General features: G+C 36.0%; 1 protein-coding gene across 1 annotated transcript in view; it reads left to right on the top strand.

The window, feature by feature from the left end:
* Positions 1-17,597, top strand: part of ROBO2 (roundabout guidance receptor 2) — a 936,606-nt gene that overhangs the window by 837,690 nt on the left and 81,319 nt on the right. Inside the window, exons 10-14 of the mRNA XM_014947324.1 lie at positions 866-1,071; positions 5,022-5,103; positions 5,810-5,975; positions 7,701-7,867; positions 12,322-12,443. Coding sequence (XP_014802810.1) covers positions 866-1,071; positions 5,022-5,103; positions 5,810-5,975; positions 7,701-7,867; positions 12,322-12,443 — 743 coding nt within the window. The remainder of the gene's footprint in view (positions 1-865; positions 1,072-5,021; positions 5,104-5,809; positions 5,976-7,700; positions 7,868-12,321; positions 12,444-17,597) is intronic.

Genomic DNA, 17,597 nt, shown 5'->3' on the forward strand with positions numbered 1-17,597 from the left:
TATTTTGCTGCTTAACAGATAGCTCAGAAAATAGGTTCAACAGCAAAATTATTTCTGAAAAACTGGTCTTTCAAGAAGAGTGAACACGAGCGTTTTACCTCAAGTTCAAGATATCCCACTGATCACAGAATGAGGTTTATACACAGCCATGTATTCGCTCACTGGTTATGGAGTCCTTTAAGCAGTATTTCAAGCATGCAAATGTAAATTATTAGGGGCAAAAAGGTGATGAAATTACTTGATAAGTAAGCTATTAAATGGCTTGATGGAGTTTGAATTTTTCTCCACTTGGAAGAGTGGTGCAGTCATTTAGATCACTGAGATTGTGAAAATGTTTTGTATTATTGTTAGATATTTTTGCTGATGAAAACTTGCAAGTTAAGCATGAATGGGGGATGTGGTTGGTACTCATGCTAGAATGGCTGCAGTGTTTCACTTTGAACTTTAACAGATTTTCTCTGTTAGGCCCTAAATCAGGTAAGCAATTAAGCACATTTTGATGTAACATTAAACATGTGCTTTAAGTGCTTTCCTAAATTGGAAGAAATAAGAAACGTTCTTTTCTGGATCAAGGTCTTAATTTTCATCCTGTCTTAATCAAATGAATCTGATGATCTTTGTTAATCAAAGTTTATATATCTAGGTGTTATCTCACAGTGAGGAAATAAAATTCTTACAAAACTACTTTTCAAATATACCATTTAATTGTTAACCTGTATCTGGGGGTCTTCCAAAAATACTGGTTTTGGCCTTTTAGAGGCTAACTTAAACCAGTCTGTTAAAATTGGTACTGTGTCATGGAAAGGGCTAACTGCAGCAGAGGATCGTTAAAGGTGTGGATGCCAACACGTGTGTCTCTGTTTAGTCTTGACAGATAGGCCTCCACCCATCATCCTCCAGGGGCCAGTCAACCAGACACTGGCAGTGGATGGGACAGCTTTGCTGAAGTGCAAGGCAACTGGTGACCCCCTTCCTGTCATCAGCTGGTTAAAAGAAGGATTCACCTTCCTGGGCAGAGACCCTCGAACATCCATACAGGATCAGGGGACACTTCAGATTAAAACTCTGCGGGTAAGTAGTGCTAACAAAACAAGTGGTACATGGCTAGCGTTGAGCTGTTGGTGTGTGTCTCAAGCAGCTCTTCTGTCTTGCTGTCTGTAGTCTTCAAAATTAATTTAATTGTCTCTTTTACTATGAAATTCTCACCAAGTCTGTATCCTATTTCATTCTATGATGTTGTGTGGGGAAGGGGGGGAAAGGAGAAAAGCCAAACTAGCATCAAATATTTCTATTAGAATTACCTAAACATAGAATTGATATTCAAATTTTTACTTATGTTGCAATAAAAAAAATGAGCTGGGGAGAAATAGACACACAAAAGGACAGGCCTTCCTTATCTTTTCAGTTGCTTTTACCATGAAGCCACTGCCCAGTTGTCTCTGTTAAAAATTAGAGCAGTTCATTTTCAACACCTGATCATCATTTTCCAAGGAGCTATTGTGCTGGCAAGTGATTTTGGAGTTCATCAGGGTTTGGCTGTGCACTTTCTCTGTCAATGAATCTTGGCAGTCTTGAGCTGGCTGATTTATTCCAATGTTACGCTTGCTGGAAATGTTTCATAAGACTGTGAATGGGAGAAGATATCTAATATTGTAACATATAGGCAGACGGATTTCTATTCACAATGAAATGCCTATCATAATATTTACATTTTGACACATGAGATAACAGGATATCTTAAAAATACAAAGAAATTTTATAATATTCCAAATAGTATAATGTCAAATTTTGTTGATAAACATTGCATTACTAATCTTTGTTTGGGATTTTAATTTTTTCCTTTCAAAGATAAAAATGCATAGTTGTTTGTGTGTATGAGGACAAGCATTTATATGGAAAAATAGTAAGGTAAATGTAATTATTTGTCAAGAACTTAAAGACAATTTCAGAAACCATTTAATTTCATCAGCAGTAATTTCTGCACTTAGCTTTGCCATCCAAAAAAATGTCAATAAACATAGCTACTGAGGACAATTACATAAAGTGCAGTTTTGTTTTCTGATACCATCTCATCAGTGATCATAGATGAATTGTTAACTTCCTTGGAACAAAATAGAATTTATTAAAAAATTTATGCTAGCCTTCCTTGAGTAAACAATTTATCCTTCCTCCCTGGGCTGAAGGCAGGTTTAGGCCATGAAGGTTAATGCATTTTTCCTGTAGAGCTGGATTAAAGAGTGCGCTTGAATAGTCAAGATTCCCCAGTAGTGTTAGAAAGCAGCAATTAAAGGTGGAAGCTTAGTGATTTCAAACAAACTTTCAGGCATCAATGATGGGCTTCTGTGGAGTGTCCATGAGGCAGAAGCTCCTGGGATACCTGTCTGCATGCAGCTATGCAAACAATGAAATTGGTTCTGAATCGTGCCGGCGCATTAATCTCGCTGTTAGAGGCAAAAGGTCTGTAAACGAAAGGAAAAAAAATTGCTTGCAAGAGGAGAAGAAAACAGTATTAGTACTGAGTGTGGTTTGGAAAGACATGAAGCTTTTATTGATCCTTAAGTGGCTCATTCACTAGTAGCCAATTTTCCTTAAAGGCTCAGAAAGACATTTTTTATAAACCCCTCGATTGCAGTAATGTGCACCATTTGACTCAGCCTTAAGAACAAAAAACACACACAACCATAACAACCAGATTTCTTTTGTTCCTTGCAATTTTCCTAAGCAAGGACTAGCAATGTTTCTGAAACAAAAAATGACCACGAGATACGTCCAAGTACAGTTACATACTCAAGTTCAAAACAAATTCAGATTTATCACCCACATGTCCTCAGCCGTCTCCTCCACTCAAAAATAATAATCACTATTGTAATCATAAAAGATTTCAGGATATGGGTAAAGGTGAGCCACTACTATTTAAACCTTTGAGACCATCCTCTTCTCTTTGTGTGTGTAAATCCAATTATTCAGGAGTCTGCAGCAGTTATGATGAACCGTGGGCCACAGTCATACACATGAACCTAGTGATTTTTCTGATGAGCCAACCTTCCCATTTGCTCTGAGGAAGACAACTAAAAACTTATATATGTCACTCACTCAGTACCCTTTCAGACAGGTCCACACTGATGGAAAACTCCCTTCTGCTCTGTAAAAGTGTACAACGCCAGAATTAGACACCTGCAGTAACTAAGGAAGAAAACTGTTTATTTTACTGAAGAGCAAAGATTTTCCATTCACCTCCCCTGTTGTTTTTCTATAGCACAAGAAAAGTATAAATAATTGAATTATCAATACACTATGTCTGTATCTAATCCATCCAGAGTCTGGAAGTCAGATAATTCACCATGACTTGCAAAAGGCAGCATATCTCCAGCTTGCTTTATATGTTGAGTTTGCCTTCTGCAAGTTACTCTGTTGTACATACCACATACTTCATTGAGTATGCCATACACCATCTGTCACGGTAGTACACAAATGAAGTTGAGAACCATAGCCTTGAGAAATATTCTCCATTATCACATAATGAAGAATTGTATATTTAATAAAAGCTCAGAAGAAGCAAAATAAAACACTACTTCAGAATACAATAAGGCGCTCTCCTCTGAAAAATCTGTCTCCTTTCAAGAGTCTTTCTCATTTCCTTAGCAGTTCCTCTATATTTTGAGTCTCTGAGGCATTGTCAGGGTGGTTTAATTATTACTTGTATTTCACAGAGAAAGCACCTCCTAAAATGCAAGTCATGGTCATTCAGGCTCTTGAACTTACATTAACCAGTTGCTTCCTGCCCCTAAGAATGGTATACTGCAGTCCCAGTGTATCTAAGAAAACACCAACAAAATTCAAACATGACCAAGTTAAAAATCAATTAAATTATATATCAACAAGTAATCTAAAGAGCATCTCTCTTATTTGTCTTGACACTCTTCTTGAAGAGTGGGGTATAAGCACTTTTGCTATTGTGCCAATCTGCTTTTAGCAGAACGCTCATTACAATTCCTTAAAGTCCAATAAAGCTTCTTGGATGCAGTCCTATTTCCGTCAAGTCGTCTGATGGTGAATATAATTCTTCTCTTTTATCACTAGAGTCAGCACTCTTCCTCTTCTGCTTCCATCTCCAGATTACCATGCTTTATACATAGTGGTAGGAGAGCACCTCTATATATTTTATGCTTTGTAAAGTTACCATTTTCCACCCATCTCTTTAGTCTTCACTGGTTCCCGTCTCAGAAATCTTTAAATTTAAGTAAGGAATAGCAAAGTACTTGGCAAATTTTCTAGTAGAACAATTTAGACAGCAATGAGATTAATATTTACAATGTAATTCAAAATGGTTTCCCAAAATAAATTTTAAATATATGAACTGACAAGGGAATCACAACAGTTTTAAACAAATGCTTTTTTTTTTGCTACCAAAGTGCCTGAAATTGCAAACCTGAAATAAAATCCCCTGTGAAACAGAAGAAAGGAAGCCTGGTGTAGGATCTGATTTAACTTTGCCATTTGAAAATGGCTTGGAGGACTGTCTGTGTAGAGAGAACCACTATTAAGTCTCAGCAACAGTATTTGTATGTGTGGTGGCCCTTTATAAAATGACTTCATTTGACATAAGAGTCTAAGATGATGTAACAGATTTCCTGGCACTGGAAACTCTATATCTGGGTCATCATGGGATAATGAATGGTGAGATGTTTATCCTCTAAGAAGTTAATTGTTATACTGTTACCTGATTTCACCTGCATTTGTTGTAAACAATACAAAGATTGACTGTCTAAAACATCCCTTCTGTAGCATTTACATGCTGTACTGGTACCATTAACAATATAAAAATTACAATTAGAAAAATATTATTATAGTTGTCTAAAAGTAAGCCACCATTAAATGATTGTTTGAAAATGTCTGATGCCTTCTAGTCTGGTGTAAGATGCAGGCTAAGTCCTTCTTACCAAGAAACACTGAGAAAAGAAAATTAGAGTAAACTCTGTCAGCTGATTCTAAAACTGCCCTTAACTGTTTTTTACGTCTAGTTGTCTGATACTGGGACTTACACTTGCGTTGCTACAAGTTCCAGTGGGGAGACATCTTGGAGTGCTGTGCTGGAGGTGACAGGTAAGCAATGTCCAGGGGCTGGTTTTCAGTTGGCACAAAATGAAAGTGTAGACTGTATTAGAGCAATCTGAGTCAAGTAATCCATTCTAGAAATTCTGGGATTGAGATGGAGGAGTTGTAGGTGGGAAGGCTGGGTTCCTTCACACGTCTTGCATTTCATTGCTATTATCTTAAAAGGCCCATTGACATTGCAACAATTTGTATTTGTCACCAGTGACAACAACATACTGTAACTATTCTAAACAGGGGTATTAATAAACTGTGAATTCAAGGAGTCATTGGCTTGAGCAAGAAAAGGATTATGCCTACACAGAGACCCTGTCAAAATCCAATGTACTCTCTGTGAGTACTGGAGTTGGTTTGGATAAAGGAACTTTCTCAGCCTTCTAATAACTAAGGTTTTGGTATGTTATGTAAATTTCAGCAAAGCTGGTCTTTTTTGTTATTCTTTCTTTTCTTTTTTAATATATTTATATATAACCTTTTGAGTGTTGTGGTTTTTTTCTTTCAGTATGTACCTAAAAAACTAGCTCTTCATCCAAAGATATATGTGATAATGCAATTGTTGACAGCTCTTTACAGATTAAGAACATTGGTTATGCTGATTTTGCAGATGTTTGGCATATTTTTCCTTTCAATCTTCTACTTTGATCAAATTTATGCAATCAAGGGTAAAAAATAATTGTTTCGTATTTGTCCCTCACAGAATCTGGTGGAGCAACAGTCAGTAAAAATTATGATATAAACGACCTCCCTGGACCACCATCCAAACCTCAGGTCACTGATGTTACTAAGAACAGTGTCACCCTGTCCTGGCAACCAGGGACCCCTGGAAGCCTACCAGCTAGTGCATATATCATTGAGGCTTTTAGGTATGTGAATTATTCCACTTTTAATCTCCTTCCTTTCTAATTTTGCTTGAGCCCTGGTACCAGCTGTTCTCTTGGTATTGTGGTGTTCTTTCGGGCTCTACACATATCATTAGAAGTTCATTAAAAGGTTCAACTCCTATGGCAGGCATTGATTCTTTTTTTTTTTTTTTTTTTTTATTTGTCACTTTTTTCTAAGTGATTCATTAAAGGAGCATCTAACTATTTCTTCAGGCCAACAGGAATATAACAGGACAATGCAGTCATTGTTTGTTACTTTTTCCTTAGCATTGGTGATCAATGAGAGTCTCCTGTGGGAATGCTGCAGGTCAAATAATTTGGGCCAGTGTTATCTTGACACTCATAGTACAAATAATCTGAAAATAAGTGGGTAATCCTGAAGCCTCTCTGCATATTTTAATTCCTGTTCTTGTTAAAGCAGCTCCTATTAAAGAGTCAAAGCACTTTACATTTCTATCTTTTACTGTTTTAGACAAATTAAAATTTTTAACTGAAAAGGCCAGTGTTGATAATTTAGGATTTTGTCCTGCAGCCTGAGGCAGAACAGAATCCAGCTGCTCCCTTCAACACAGCAGCAATTAATAAATATATGGTACATGAGAACTCCTGGGCTCCAATTCAGCAAGTTTGTTTAAGCATGGGCTATGTCTCACGTGTATCAGTAGTACATGCTCTGGCTTAAAAATGTGCATATTCTTAAATGTTTTCCTTAATCAAGATGTCAAAAAAATGACAAATAATTTATTTCATATTTTAATTAAAGTTCATGCAAGAATTTGTCAAAATAGTATGCATGCAAATCTAAGACCGTATAGTGATAATGCTTCATCTTGCTATGTTAATATGCAAAGAACATTACTGTATGTGCAAGTTGCTGATTTTGTTCTGGAACTTACCCTTTATGCATTACAGGTATAAAACAACTGAAACAACATGAAACATGAAAGCTTTCCATTTTATTTTTCCTTTTAATACATTTAAAGACTTTTTTTTTAATCAGTGTGATACAACAAAGCACAATAAAATAAAATTTTCTTTTTAAACTTTTGTGATATTTCACCCTAGTTAAGCTTTAATGGCATCCCTTCAATAACTTTAACAAGAGCCAAGCATTTTCACTAAAAGCTACTTTAACAATCACACTTGACATCTCTTCATACAGTGGATTGTAATCTAATTATAATGTCCAATGGAAAATGTAGTGACAGAAAAAAATATTCATATGCTTTCCTTCATTTACAAGCATGTTTTCAGAAGGTTTTTTTATAACTTTGAGTATGAATTTAGTTCAAGGAGAATACTTCTCTTCCAATGACAATTTATTGGCGTAATTTACTTAGCAGTATAGAAAATTATTCTTTTAACAGGATTTTCTTTTCTAAGGTTTATGTTCAAGAGTGCCCTATTTATCATTCGAATTTACTTTACAGCTTTCAGTACTTTCCTTTTGCAGGTATTTATTTTAGAGAGATAGCAAAAGCTTTTGCTTCTGTTGAAAGGAGGAACACTTTTGACAGTTGTGTTATTTTTTTTTTTATCCCATCTGGATGAGTTAACTGAAAAAAAATTTTTATTATTATTTTTACCCTGCTTTTACTACTTTTTTTTCCCTGTATTTAGACTTGATATGGGGTTACAAAAGTAGGTCCTTTCACTATATTTTTCTCTTGAGTTAGCCTGTAATCTTCAACCCTCTTCTCATTGCAGTCAGTCTGTGAGCAATAGTTGGCAAACAGTGGCTAACCACGTGAAGACCACTCTCTACACTGTGAGAGGACTGCGCCCCAATACAATCTACCTGTTCATGGTGAGAGCTATCAATTCACAAGGTCTGAGTGATCCCAGCCCCATGTCAGATCCTGTCCGAACACAAGGTAATAATAATTATTAAGGCTTACATGCTTGAGGTAAAATAAAAAGAAGGAACTGAGAACTGACCGATAGGTCAGTTTCGCCATTTGGTTTCAGCACTCTCACTGAAGGTGTCATGAATTGAGCTTAACCAGTAAAGATAAAAAACACTCCAATGTTTGCTGCATCAATTTGGAGTTCAGGAGAGATAGGTTAGCTCTTTAATTCTTTGTACATTGTATACCTTTAGGTTCACAGTTCACTTAGACTTGGTGCACTCCTTGATGTCTGGTTTCTATTGAAAGTAATGTGAGTTACCCAAGCTTTTCTGAATACTGTGCTCTCTTCCCTATTATCTCCATGTCCTTACTTCTTCTCCATTATAATAAAAGGATATAAATATATAAATAAATCTAATAACAAGTCCTTATGACAGACAGACACCGTGCTTAGCATTAGTTTTAATCAAAAGAATTGCACAAGATACCTGAATTGATTAATCTAGTCCAACATGTAGGCACAGAATTCATGTAAATTAAGTCATCTGCATGCTAAGAATATTTTTAAGTTATTCTGAGAAAAGTGTATGTCTTCTATTTATATACCTAGATTTCTGAATTCTTTGTATTAATCCACTGCTTAAACAAAGAGGGGGAAGGCTGAAGTGAAATCCCTCATTTATAGGGTGGTGATGTAATTGATAGCTGTGATCCTCCATTGCTATTGAATTGAATATTGAATTCTGTTCACATTACATCAAGTGCTAACTGCATATAACTGCCACAAGAAAATTTCTCTTCACAGCATGGATTTTTTTGGCTTTGACAACACATTGCTTGAATACTTCATTCAAGAGTGTAGTTCTGTGTTAAACAGGTTGGAATACATGAATTAATAATTTTTTTGAATCATAATTTTTTTTCAAGTCCAAAGTAATAGCTCCTCTCACAGTTAATCTAGAATGAGATCCTCCATCTCTGTTTGTGGAAGTTACAAAAGCGTGTGTGGAGAGTGCATCCTGTGTCAGCCTCCCTCGTGTGTAAGGGGTTTGGTTCCTTTGCTGGTCCTAGATGGAAAGAGAGAAACAAGAGTAGGGTGGTATTTCTTTATCACATAACCATCACATCCAGCCTCTCTCATCCCAGTCTATTCCCGAATAAAGCTGTCCTCAATAATAACATCCTCAAAATAGTAATCATTGCTGTAAAATGAGAAACAAAGCTGCTTTCTGAAAAGCTGAAGAAGTAGGTTGGGCAGGGATTTCATGGCTTTAATATCCACAGAGTATCAAAAGTTTTCTTCTCTTTCTTGCTCTCCCACTATTATAGGGTGACTCATGCTTTTCATTGCACCAGCCTTTTAGTCTGCGTAACTTATCACCTAGTTAAAAAAACAACTTTGTTTGGCATTTGAGTGTCAAGTATAGACTTTTCATCTGACATACTGACAAGCAATTTGATTTCAGTAAAAACATGTCTTTTAATTAGCTACAGCATGTGTTGCAGCTTCCATTTCCAGAAGCTGTTTAGCAGTCAAGCACACTGAGACATGTACAGGATTTATAGCTTCTTTGCAAGCCTGCAGTTTAATAGAATTAAATCATAAAATCAATTGAAAATTAACATAATGTTTTGATGTGATTTCTAATTATGCCTGAATTCAATTCAGGCTCACAGAAGAAGCTGACACACAGTAGAAAGCCTATTCACAGTGGCCATGGAGGAATTAAAAAGCAGCTATAATAGTGCTATATAATATTACCTTGCAACAGGTGTCTGTGGTAGCTTTAGTAGCGAAGCATTTAATTTCCTGATATTAAGTATAGCAAATACAAGTAATAGGATTTTATACATATTTTCACCAGTGGACTACAAGTAGACAATCAGGCACTTTCAAAAGGTTTACTTTATATGAGATACAGAGAAATCAGTATTTTCTAATTCTTAGTAATTACTAATTTTTTAATAATTCCTAAGAAAGGAGTTTCTTGCTTGGATTATTAACATACTAAACCATATATTAAAAAACACTCTAAAGATATTATATATAATCCTGGAATTTAAATTACTAGCAACTAATAGGAAGTTCAGTAGAAGCTGTTAAAAGAGAGGTTAGAGAAAATATATAACCTATTTAATTTTAGACACCTCTAAATTGGGATCAGAATATAGCTTCTTGAGCCAGTTTTGCCTGAGTCATGATTTAATTATTCCAGTACTTAATGATATCCTTATAGAGAGATCAACTACTTTTCAGCCAGAAGTCTCCTAGTAATGTGAAAATGACATTACAAGACTATGATTACACTGTGAGCATCGCATACGCATGTATTTCCAAGTGTACATATCAGAAAACAGAATTCCACATATACACCTTGATACTCATTTCTTATTGTTATTAGCCCACGTTTTTCCCTTGCTTTTGGACTTATGAAATAAAATAATGAAATTATTATTAAAATAATGAAATGCAGTTCATACAAACACACTATGGAGAAATGTCTTTTCTCCTGAGGGAATATAGGCACTTTGTAGGTTGTATACCACAGGATAACTTAACCTAAAATGTAGCCATGGGTAGCTGTAGGTATTTTGTACCAAGGTTCATAGCTTTTTGTGGATAACAGCATAAATTTTCATCACGTAAACCAGTCTGAGTTGCTGTCTTACAGATTTATTTTATTATATCTCTCTGTGTCTTGGTCACTTTGAATAGGCATAATTTGCTAGACAAACTCCTTCACTAACATCTGTATTTGGATTATATTCCCTTTGGAGATTCATGGAACCATTTTCATTTGAATATCAGTAGAAACCTGTGGCAATATTGTTCATTGCTGACTCAGAACCCAAAATTCATAATCCAGAATTATGAAGCTGAAATATTGATGATCAAAACCTACTTTCTTTCAAAATCTGTAATTCAAACTCAGTTATTTTTAAATCTTTCATTTTTAAGAGCACTATTATTTCTTCTTAATAATATTTAGAAGATTAAAAGATATCACATGCTGCATAGTCCTGTATCTAAGACCATCAGAGGGGAAAAAAACCCTTTATGTATGTATTCTTTTCGCAAGGACATGATGTTGATCCAAAAAGAGGGAAAGTGGCTTTGGCTAGTGAATCCCATGGTAAAACCAAGCAGAATTCATAGATGGCTAGACAGGCAAGACCTTAATGTATCAGGTGCTTGTGTTCCAAATCCTCTCTTCTGGAAAAATTACAAGCAAATTCCAGCAGAAATAATCAGTATGTGTATTTCTAACAGGAATTATGCAACCCACAGAGACAACTGACCTAGTAAGGGCATCTGTAACTGTTGACCAAGAATGTCATTATAAGATCCCTGAAGGATCTATTGAATGGACCCAGACTTCACTGGCTGACAGAGGTTGGAGGGAAGGAATATGCTATGGGGATATATTAGCTAGGTGATAGCTGTAGCCCAACATTCTTCTTTGGTGCAATGTAACTGAAAATTATGATTTTTAGAAACTATCACTAAAAAGACACATTGCACATCTCTTCATTTTCTGACACATATTTTGTTTTTTCAGTTCCTGTTTAGCAAAGATAATAGAGCTTCATTCAATTTAATACAATGTTATAACCCAAATGTGATCCCTAAGGTTTAGGTACTAAGACCACATGTGGTGCTGGAGGTGGAGTCACAGTTTTCCATAGATGTATATTAAGTGATCAAATTCCTTCAGATTTTGACCAGAAAAAATGATTTCTCCATGCAGTTTGAAGGAATATTTGACATAATCTTGAAGAGTCATTTTTTGTGGTAGAGTGTAAAAACACTCAGCCAGCAAAAGCTGGCCTTTTCTTGGATCAGAATCAGTTTGGCTTCATAAATTAATTCTTTTTTTCATATTTCACTAGATTTCATTATCTATATCTGTAAAGGGAAAAATTGTTTTGCAGAAGAAAATGCTATTTTTAGTGTTTGGTTTCTTGTGTGCTTAGCATGTGGGGAGGGGAAGCTTAGTGAAAGTTTGGAAACATATAATGACTTAATGTCATGTATGCTCTGAGAAAATTTGAAAAAAAAAACCAACAAACCCGTTCATTTTCTTCAGTTATACTAACCAATTTGGTTACAGACATCTGGGCAGCATTATTATTACCTGAGTATTTTGGAACTCATGAATATTGTGCCTCTCTCATCAAGTTCTTACAGTTCTCAGTTCTTACAAGGCTGAGAAAACATCATCATCAAGACTGATTACTCATTTAAAAATCTTTACATTTTATTATTTCCTAAGCAGCTAAAAGTGAATGGTTTGTTTGCATTACTTGATATGCTTTGGAGTTCATATTTAAACCTTAGTACGTATTGTTTTTATTATTAAAAAGCAGAAAAAAGGGTGTTTAAATCAGGTTGTTAAGCTATTTGCTAATTTGTATTGATGCCATATGTAGCTCTTCTCATTAAAATAATGCTTTTATGTGTGTGCCCGGTCTGGCAGATATCAGCCCACCAGCACAAGGTGTGGATCACAGGCAAGTCCAGAAAGAACTGGGAGATGTCATTGTACGACTGCATAATCCTGTTGTGCTGACACCCACTACGGTTCAAGTCACCTGGACGGTAAGGCTTCTGTTGTTATTACTTTAACAGCACTTTAATTTTTCCCGTTTATCCCTGCAGTTTTTAACTACCCTGAAAAGCTCTAGTCTTGATCACAATGTGAGTGCTCTGATAAACTAGCAGTATACAGGCAAATAATGGTCATTTTATTTTCTCTTTCAAGACAGGCAGGTTCGAAGTCTTCAGTGTTCAGCTCAAAGCAATCAAGCTGTCTGACTAGACAAAGTATTATAAAAATGAATATGCTTGACATGATAATCTAAAGGATAATTGATCTGTAGACTTATTACTGTGCATGTCAAAAAATAATCAAAGTTGAATATCAACATGAAATTGCTGTATGAAAAAGCCCTTTCTACTTGAAGGCATATGGACCTCTGACAATACCCTATTATTTGGTGAGCCTAAAATGCAAAAACAGCTTTCCTATAGGGCACTTGTAGTGAAGTCAGAAGCCTGTGGTGCTGATACCCGATCCACTGTGTAGCATCTGGTTTTCTAGCATAAGCCTTATCCACAATGAGTGGATATTCTTTCATTGTAGAAGACCAGAATCATTTTGGCAGTACTTAACATTTCTATTTGAGGGGTCAAACTACTGGGTAGAATTTCTGATATAGTGTTTGGCTTTCAAAATGCTATGTTTCCCTTCCGGAGACTTGAAGGAAAGGATTTGTAACTGTAGAAGGAGAGAGTTCCCAGGGTGCTGCACAACAGAAAAGAGTGTTTTGCTTTTGGTATATCTGCCCCAGAGAAAGGAGAGCCACAGGTGGAAAAGTAAGAGAAAAGGTACTGCACTGTATGCCACTGAAACAGTTGTATTACATAGGATGAATTCTGCTAAAGAGGTATTCACAATACTCAGGGCTTTTCTTCTACATGTAATATTGCTAAGAGATTAATGTGTACAGGGCATTATATAACAGAAGATAAGTGTGATATAGATTGGGTATTATAAGGATTACTGTTGTTTTTGCACAACTCAGCCATATTTATGGGGGCTTATGCACCATCCTTGTTCTGACAAATTTCAGTGGTCGGGGGGCAGGTTAGAATACATCAAGAAACTCACAAGTTTGTCTTTCTTAAAAGATTATTCAGAAAATGTGTCACTACATTTTGCCATTGATTATGTCAACACACAGCTTTCCTTTCTGAAATTGCTGTCTGTTTCAGCTACATAGCTCCAGGACAGGCTAATCTTTCTAGCAAACCCTTTTGCCCAAGCAGATGGTAGTTTAGGAACTTTGGATGTTAGCAGCCAGTAATTGTAAACCTGGATCACATCCATATAGTGCTCTTCGAGTGCTTTCTTGGGTGTGGAACCTATCAGAAATACAGTTTCATAGGCTTGCCCTTGCTTTAGCATATACTACAAAAGGAAGTCCCAATATAAACAGAATTCAATTTTACACAATGTAACCAATGTCTTTATATATGATGAAATATACATATATGTATTTATGTGCACATATATATATATATATGTATTCACACACAAGAGTCTCTTGGTGCCCCTACTGAACAAGTGAAGAAAACATAGTAAGGTAAAGGTAAATTGTTAGGGATGCTATGGATATCAGCTTATTGGGAAGATCCTCAAAGCAGTGACTCTGTGCCACCTGAGAAGCATACAGGCCTCTGTAGAGACTTTTAGAATTGCCCGAGAGAAGAAAGACACCAAAAAACATTAAAAAAATCTCTGGAACAGCTAATTAAAAACTTTCCAGCAACCAGAAAAAAAAAACCAAATTCATTAAACATAGTCTTTTGGAAAAAAAGCCACTCTATCCAGATAATAAAGTCCACACTATTCATATAAATTGGTTAGATAGTGTAGCTATCATATGAAAGGACAGAAGTTCCATGACAGTAGTATGACTCATTTTGTTGACTTTCTGCAATTCCAAGACTGAATGCCAAGGAACTTCCGTGATTACAGAATTTATGGCATCCTGACTCCCAGAAAATTAACATCAATTTCCCCCTTCTTTCTGAGATGATTGTTTTGGTTTTACCTTCTCATATGTTTTGAATTTGAGTTTAAAATTTCAGAAACAGTTTTCTGCTACTGCATTGCAAATTTAAAATATACACATACATATACACACGTATTTTGTCTGTTTTAAAAGAAGTTCATGCTTACAAAGTCAGTGTTCAAAAGAAGAGAAATGTTAGAAGTTAGATTTTCATTGTCACTTAAATTTACTTCTCTTGTGTGTAAGTATTAAAGTGTAGCTGTAATTATCTGGTCGCATACAGGATCTTTTCTTCATGGAGCTATTCAACATTTCTTTTTATCTTCTTTATTCACCGTGTGGTGCCAGGTCTTATTAAATTCATACCATTGAAACCTTGCATTGAATAAAAAATTATTAGTTTGTCTCACATGCTTGCTTATCTGTCATGCTCTCAACCGTAACATTCGGGTGCTTCACAAGTAATACTGAATTTAACATCACAATGATGAAAATGTGACATTATCCTAACTTTACACATAGAGAGGTGAGGTACAGAGATATTTATTGCTGATGAGACTTACAGAATCAGATGTGCCTTCTGTTATCAGATGGCTAATTTTAAACCTTGGGCCTGATTTATTTTTACTTTTATCAAAACATTTTGTATTGCAACAGCACATGGTGTACTGCAAGCGCTTTTTTAGCTGACCTCAACTATAGTTCAGCACTTCTAGCCTCCCTGCGCAAAAAACTGAGAGTTTCATGTGACCAAATGTGGAAAGTTTCCTAGCATTATAAAGGAGCCCTGTGGCACACGCAGGAACAAAAATCAGTTCTTTAATACAGCAAAAGAATTGTTGCTTTGAAATCCTGACTGCCTTCTAGGAGGCTACCAAGGAGAAGGATAATTTATTTACCTCTGTCTTTTAATTTGACATTGATTTTAAGTGAATGTACTTCATTGGAATCTTCAAGATTCAAGTCTTTTAGACAGTCTTCCAGTGTATCATCACTTGTTCCTGTAGGACAGGTAACTGTTAGTGCTGTTTGAATTTCCAGAGATCACTGTGAGTCTGTACTAGTGAGTTCAGCACAGTGTGCAAGGTGTTCTGCTCATATGGAGAATTGCTGTGGGTATATGTGGGATCAGAGTATTGGATATTTTGGGTTTGAAATTTATATACTAAAGAGCATATCGCAAAATGTTTTCAGGGTGCAGATTAGCAGGTGGGCCTGAAAGGAGCTTATATTGTTAGCATAAGCTGCATTATGAGTTTCTTGCCATCTTTTTAACAACCTAATAGCCTAACTGAATGATCTAATACCCATTGAACCTGTCTAGCGTTCAGCTGCAGTACGTGCAGATTTGAACGTGCAGGGAAACCACGTTTCCTGTTCTGCAAAAATGGAGAGCTATCATCGGGTTGTAGATACCTCCCTCACGACATATTCACCGTAAAGGAGGGTGAGAAGGAGCATATAGAACCAATTATGCTTGTAGGTCCCCTTAAAGCCTTAGGTCAGTGCTGAACAGAACCTACCCAGTAATTGCTCTCTTCTGTCATTTAAGGGAGCATCTGCATTTTCTGCCAGCTCTCTTTTGAGGGAGAAAGTGTATCTTTAGATCAGCAACTGTTGCAGCTCCTTTGAGTGGGTGTCACTGCTGCTTGTACAAATTCAAGAGTAGTTAAGAGTGTCATAGGAAGACTAGAAATATTCTCTGATCCCAGTATTCAGTGCAGAGAGTTCCTGCGATCTCTGTAATAATGCTAAGTACTTTGTGTGAGGAAGTGTCAACCATTTACCAAAAAAAAAAAAAAAAAAAGAGGAAGGAGAATACCTAGAAATTATTACATTCTTTCATCAAATCACGGTGCATGTTTCTGTAACTGCGTATGTGTGAATGTGTAATAACCCTATCGAGTTATTTGGTGCTTAGCACAACTGAATACAGTTCTTTAATGCTAAGCATATTTTTGGTTGCCTGCTGTTGGAGTGATATGTAATTACCACATAACAAACAGAGGAAATGAGGCTTTGTATTACATAAAAGACTCTGTGTGCATATATGGATATATACCCGTATGTATGTATACGTGTATATAGGTGTGTGTGTATACATATGTGAAATATACCTGTCCTATTCCTCATAAATGTATCTGGTTAACCCATGGGATTATCCAACTTCTTACTATTCAGAAAACTCAAAAAAAAAAAAAAAGACCTTTCTCAGTAAGTGAAGTGTCCTCTGAGTGGTTTCACACCATTTTCACCATATGAAAGGCCCTGTTCATTCGGCCTAGCTTTAAGTGGGTAGAGAATGAGCTTTGTATTCTCTCCTCAATATTGAATGCAACTGGATGTTTATAGAAAGCTTTAAAAATGTATACTATTTTCTTTTGTAAGCAACCTCCCAGTTACTTACTGAACAATGGAATCACTGTTGATAATCCAAAATTTGGGCAGATCACTCAGCCCTGTTGTGATCAAACTTCGAATTGAAAGCTCTATGAATCTTGTGTGAGCCCCAAATTAAGCTAGTTTGGAGCACCCATATAATGTACCCTTGTACTACTGTGTTCTGTTTTCATATTTCTTGTATTGTTTAGTCTTTTTGGTTAGGAACTTAAAAGGCTAGAGGGAAAAGAGGTGTATGAATAATTTGTATATTACCTATATGTAAGTAGATACCAAAGTGTGACAGACTCAAAATTTGTACGCTATAGGTATTTCACTGAATTTCACTGAATTTCTAGAGTTGGAAGGGACCATAGAGATCATCTAGTCCAACTCCCCTGCTGAAGCAGGATTGCCTAGAGTATACTAGGTATACTATAGGGGTCCAGTTCTTAGTCAGTTGGTGGGTGCATTTGTGTTTGTACCATGCTGGACAAAACAGTTTCCATACCATTTTGTAACAACAGAATGTTACTGTTCAGCCTAGTCAATTCTGAATTTTCAGATGGTCTCCACTAGGCAGCAGTCAGTAGAGCTTAAAAGCACAGCAATGACAAAATGGAAAGTTCTAACAAAGTTACACCATTTCTAAATGTAGTGTCTAACCCAGAAGTTACGCAGGAATCAAACTCAGTGTTTGATTATTAAACATCATAGCTTTATGTTGTAATTTAGGTTGAGAATATGTATTAGAAAGTGCATGAAAGTGTTATTCTTGCTGAATTTTGTAGTAAAC

Source organism: Calidris pugnax, unplaced genomic scaffold, assembly GCF_001431845.1.
Source record: "Calidris pugnax isolate Ruff unplaced genomic scaffold, ASM143184v1 scaffold95, whole genome shotgun sequence".
In the NCBI taxonomy this organism is placed as follows: Eukaryota; Metazoa; Chordata; class Aves; order Charadriiformes; family Scolopacidae; genus Calidris; species Calidris pugnax.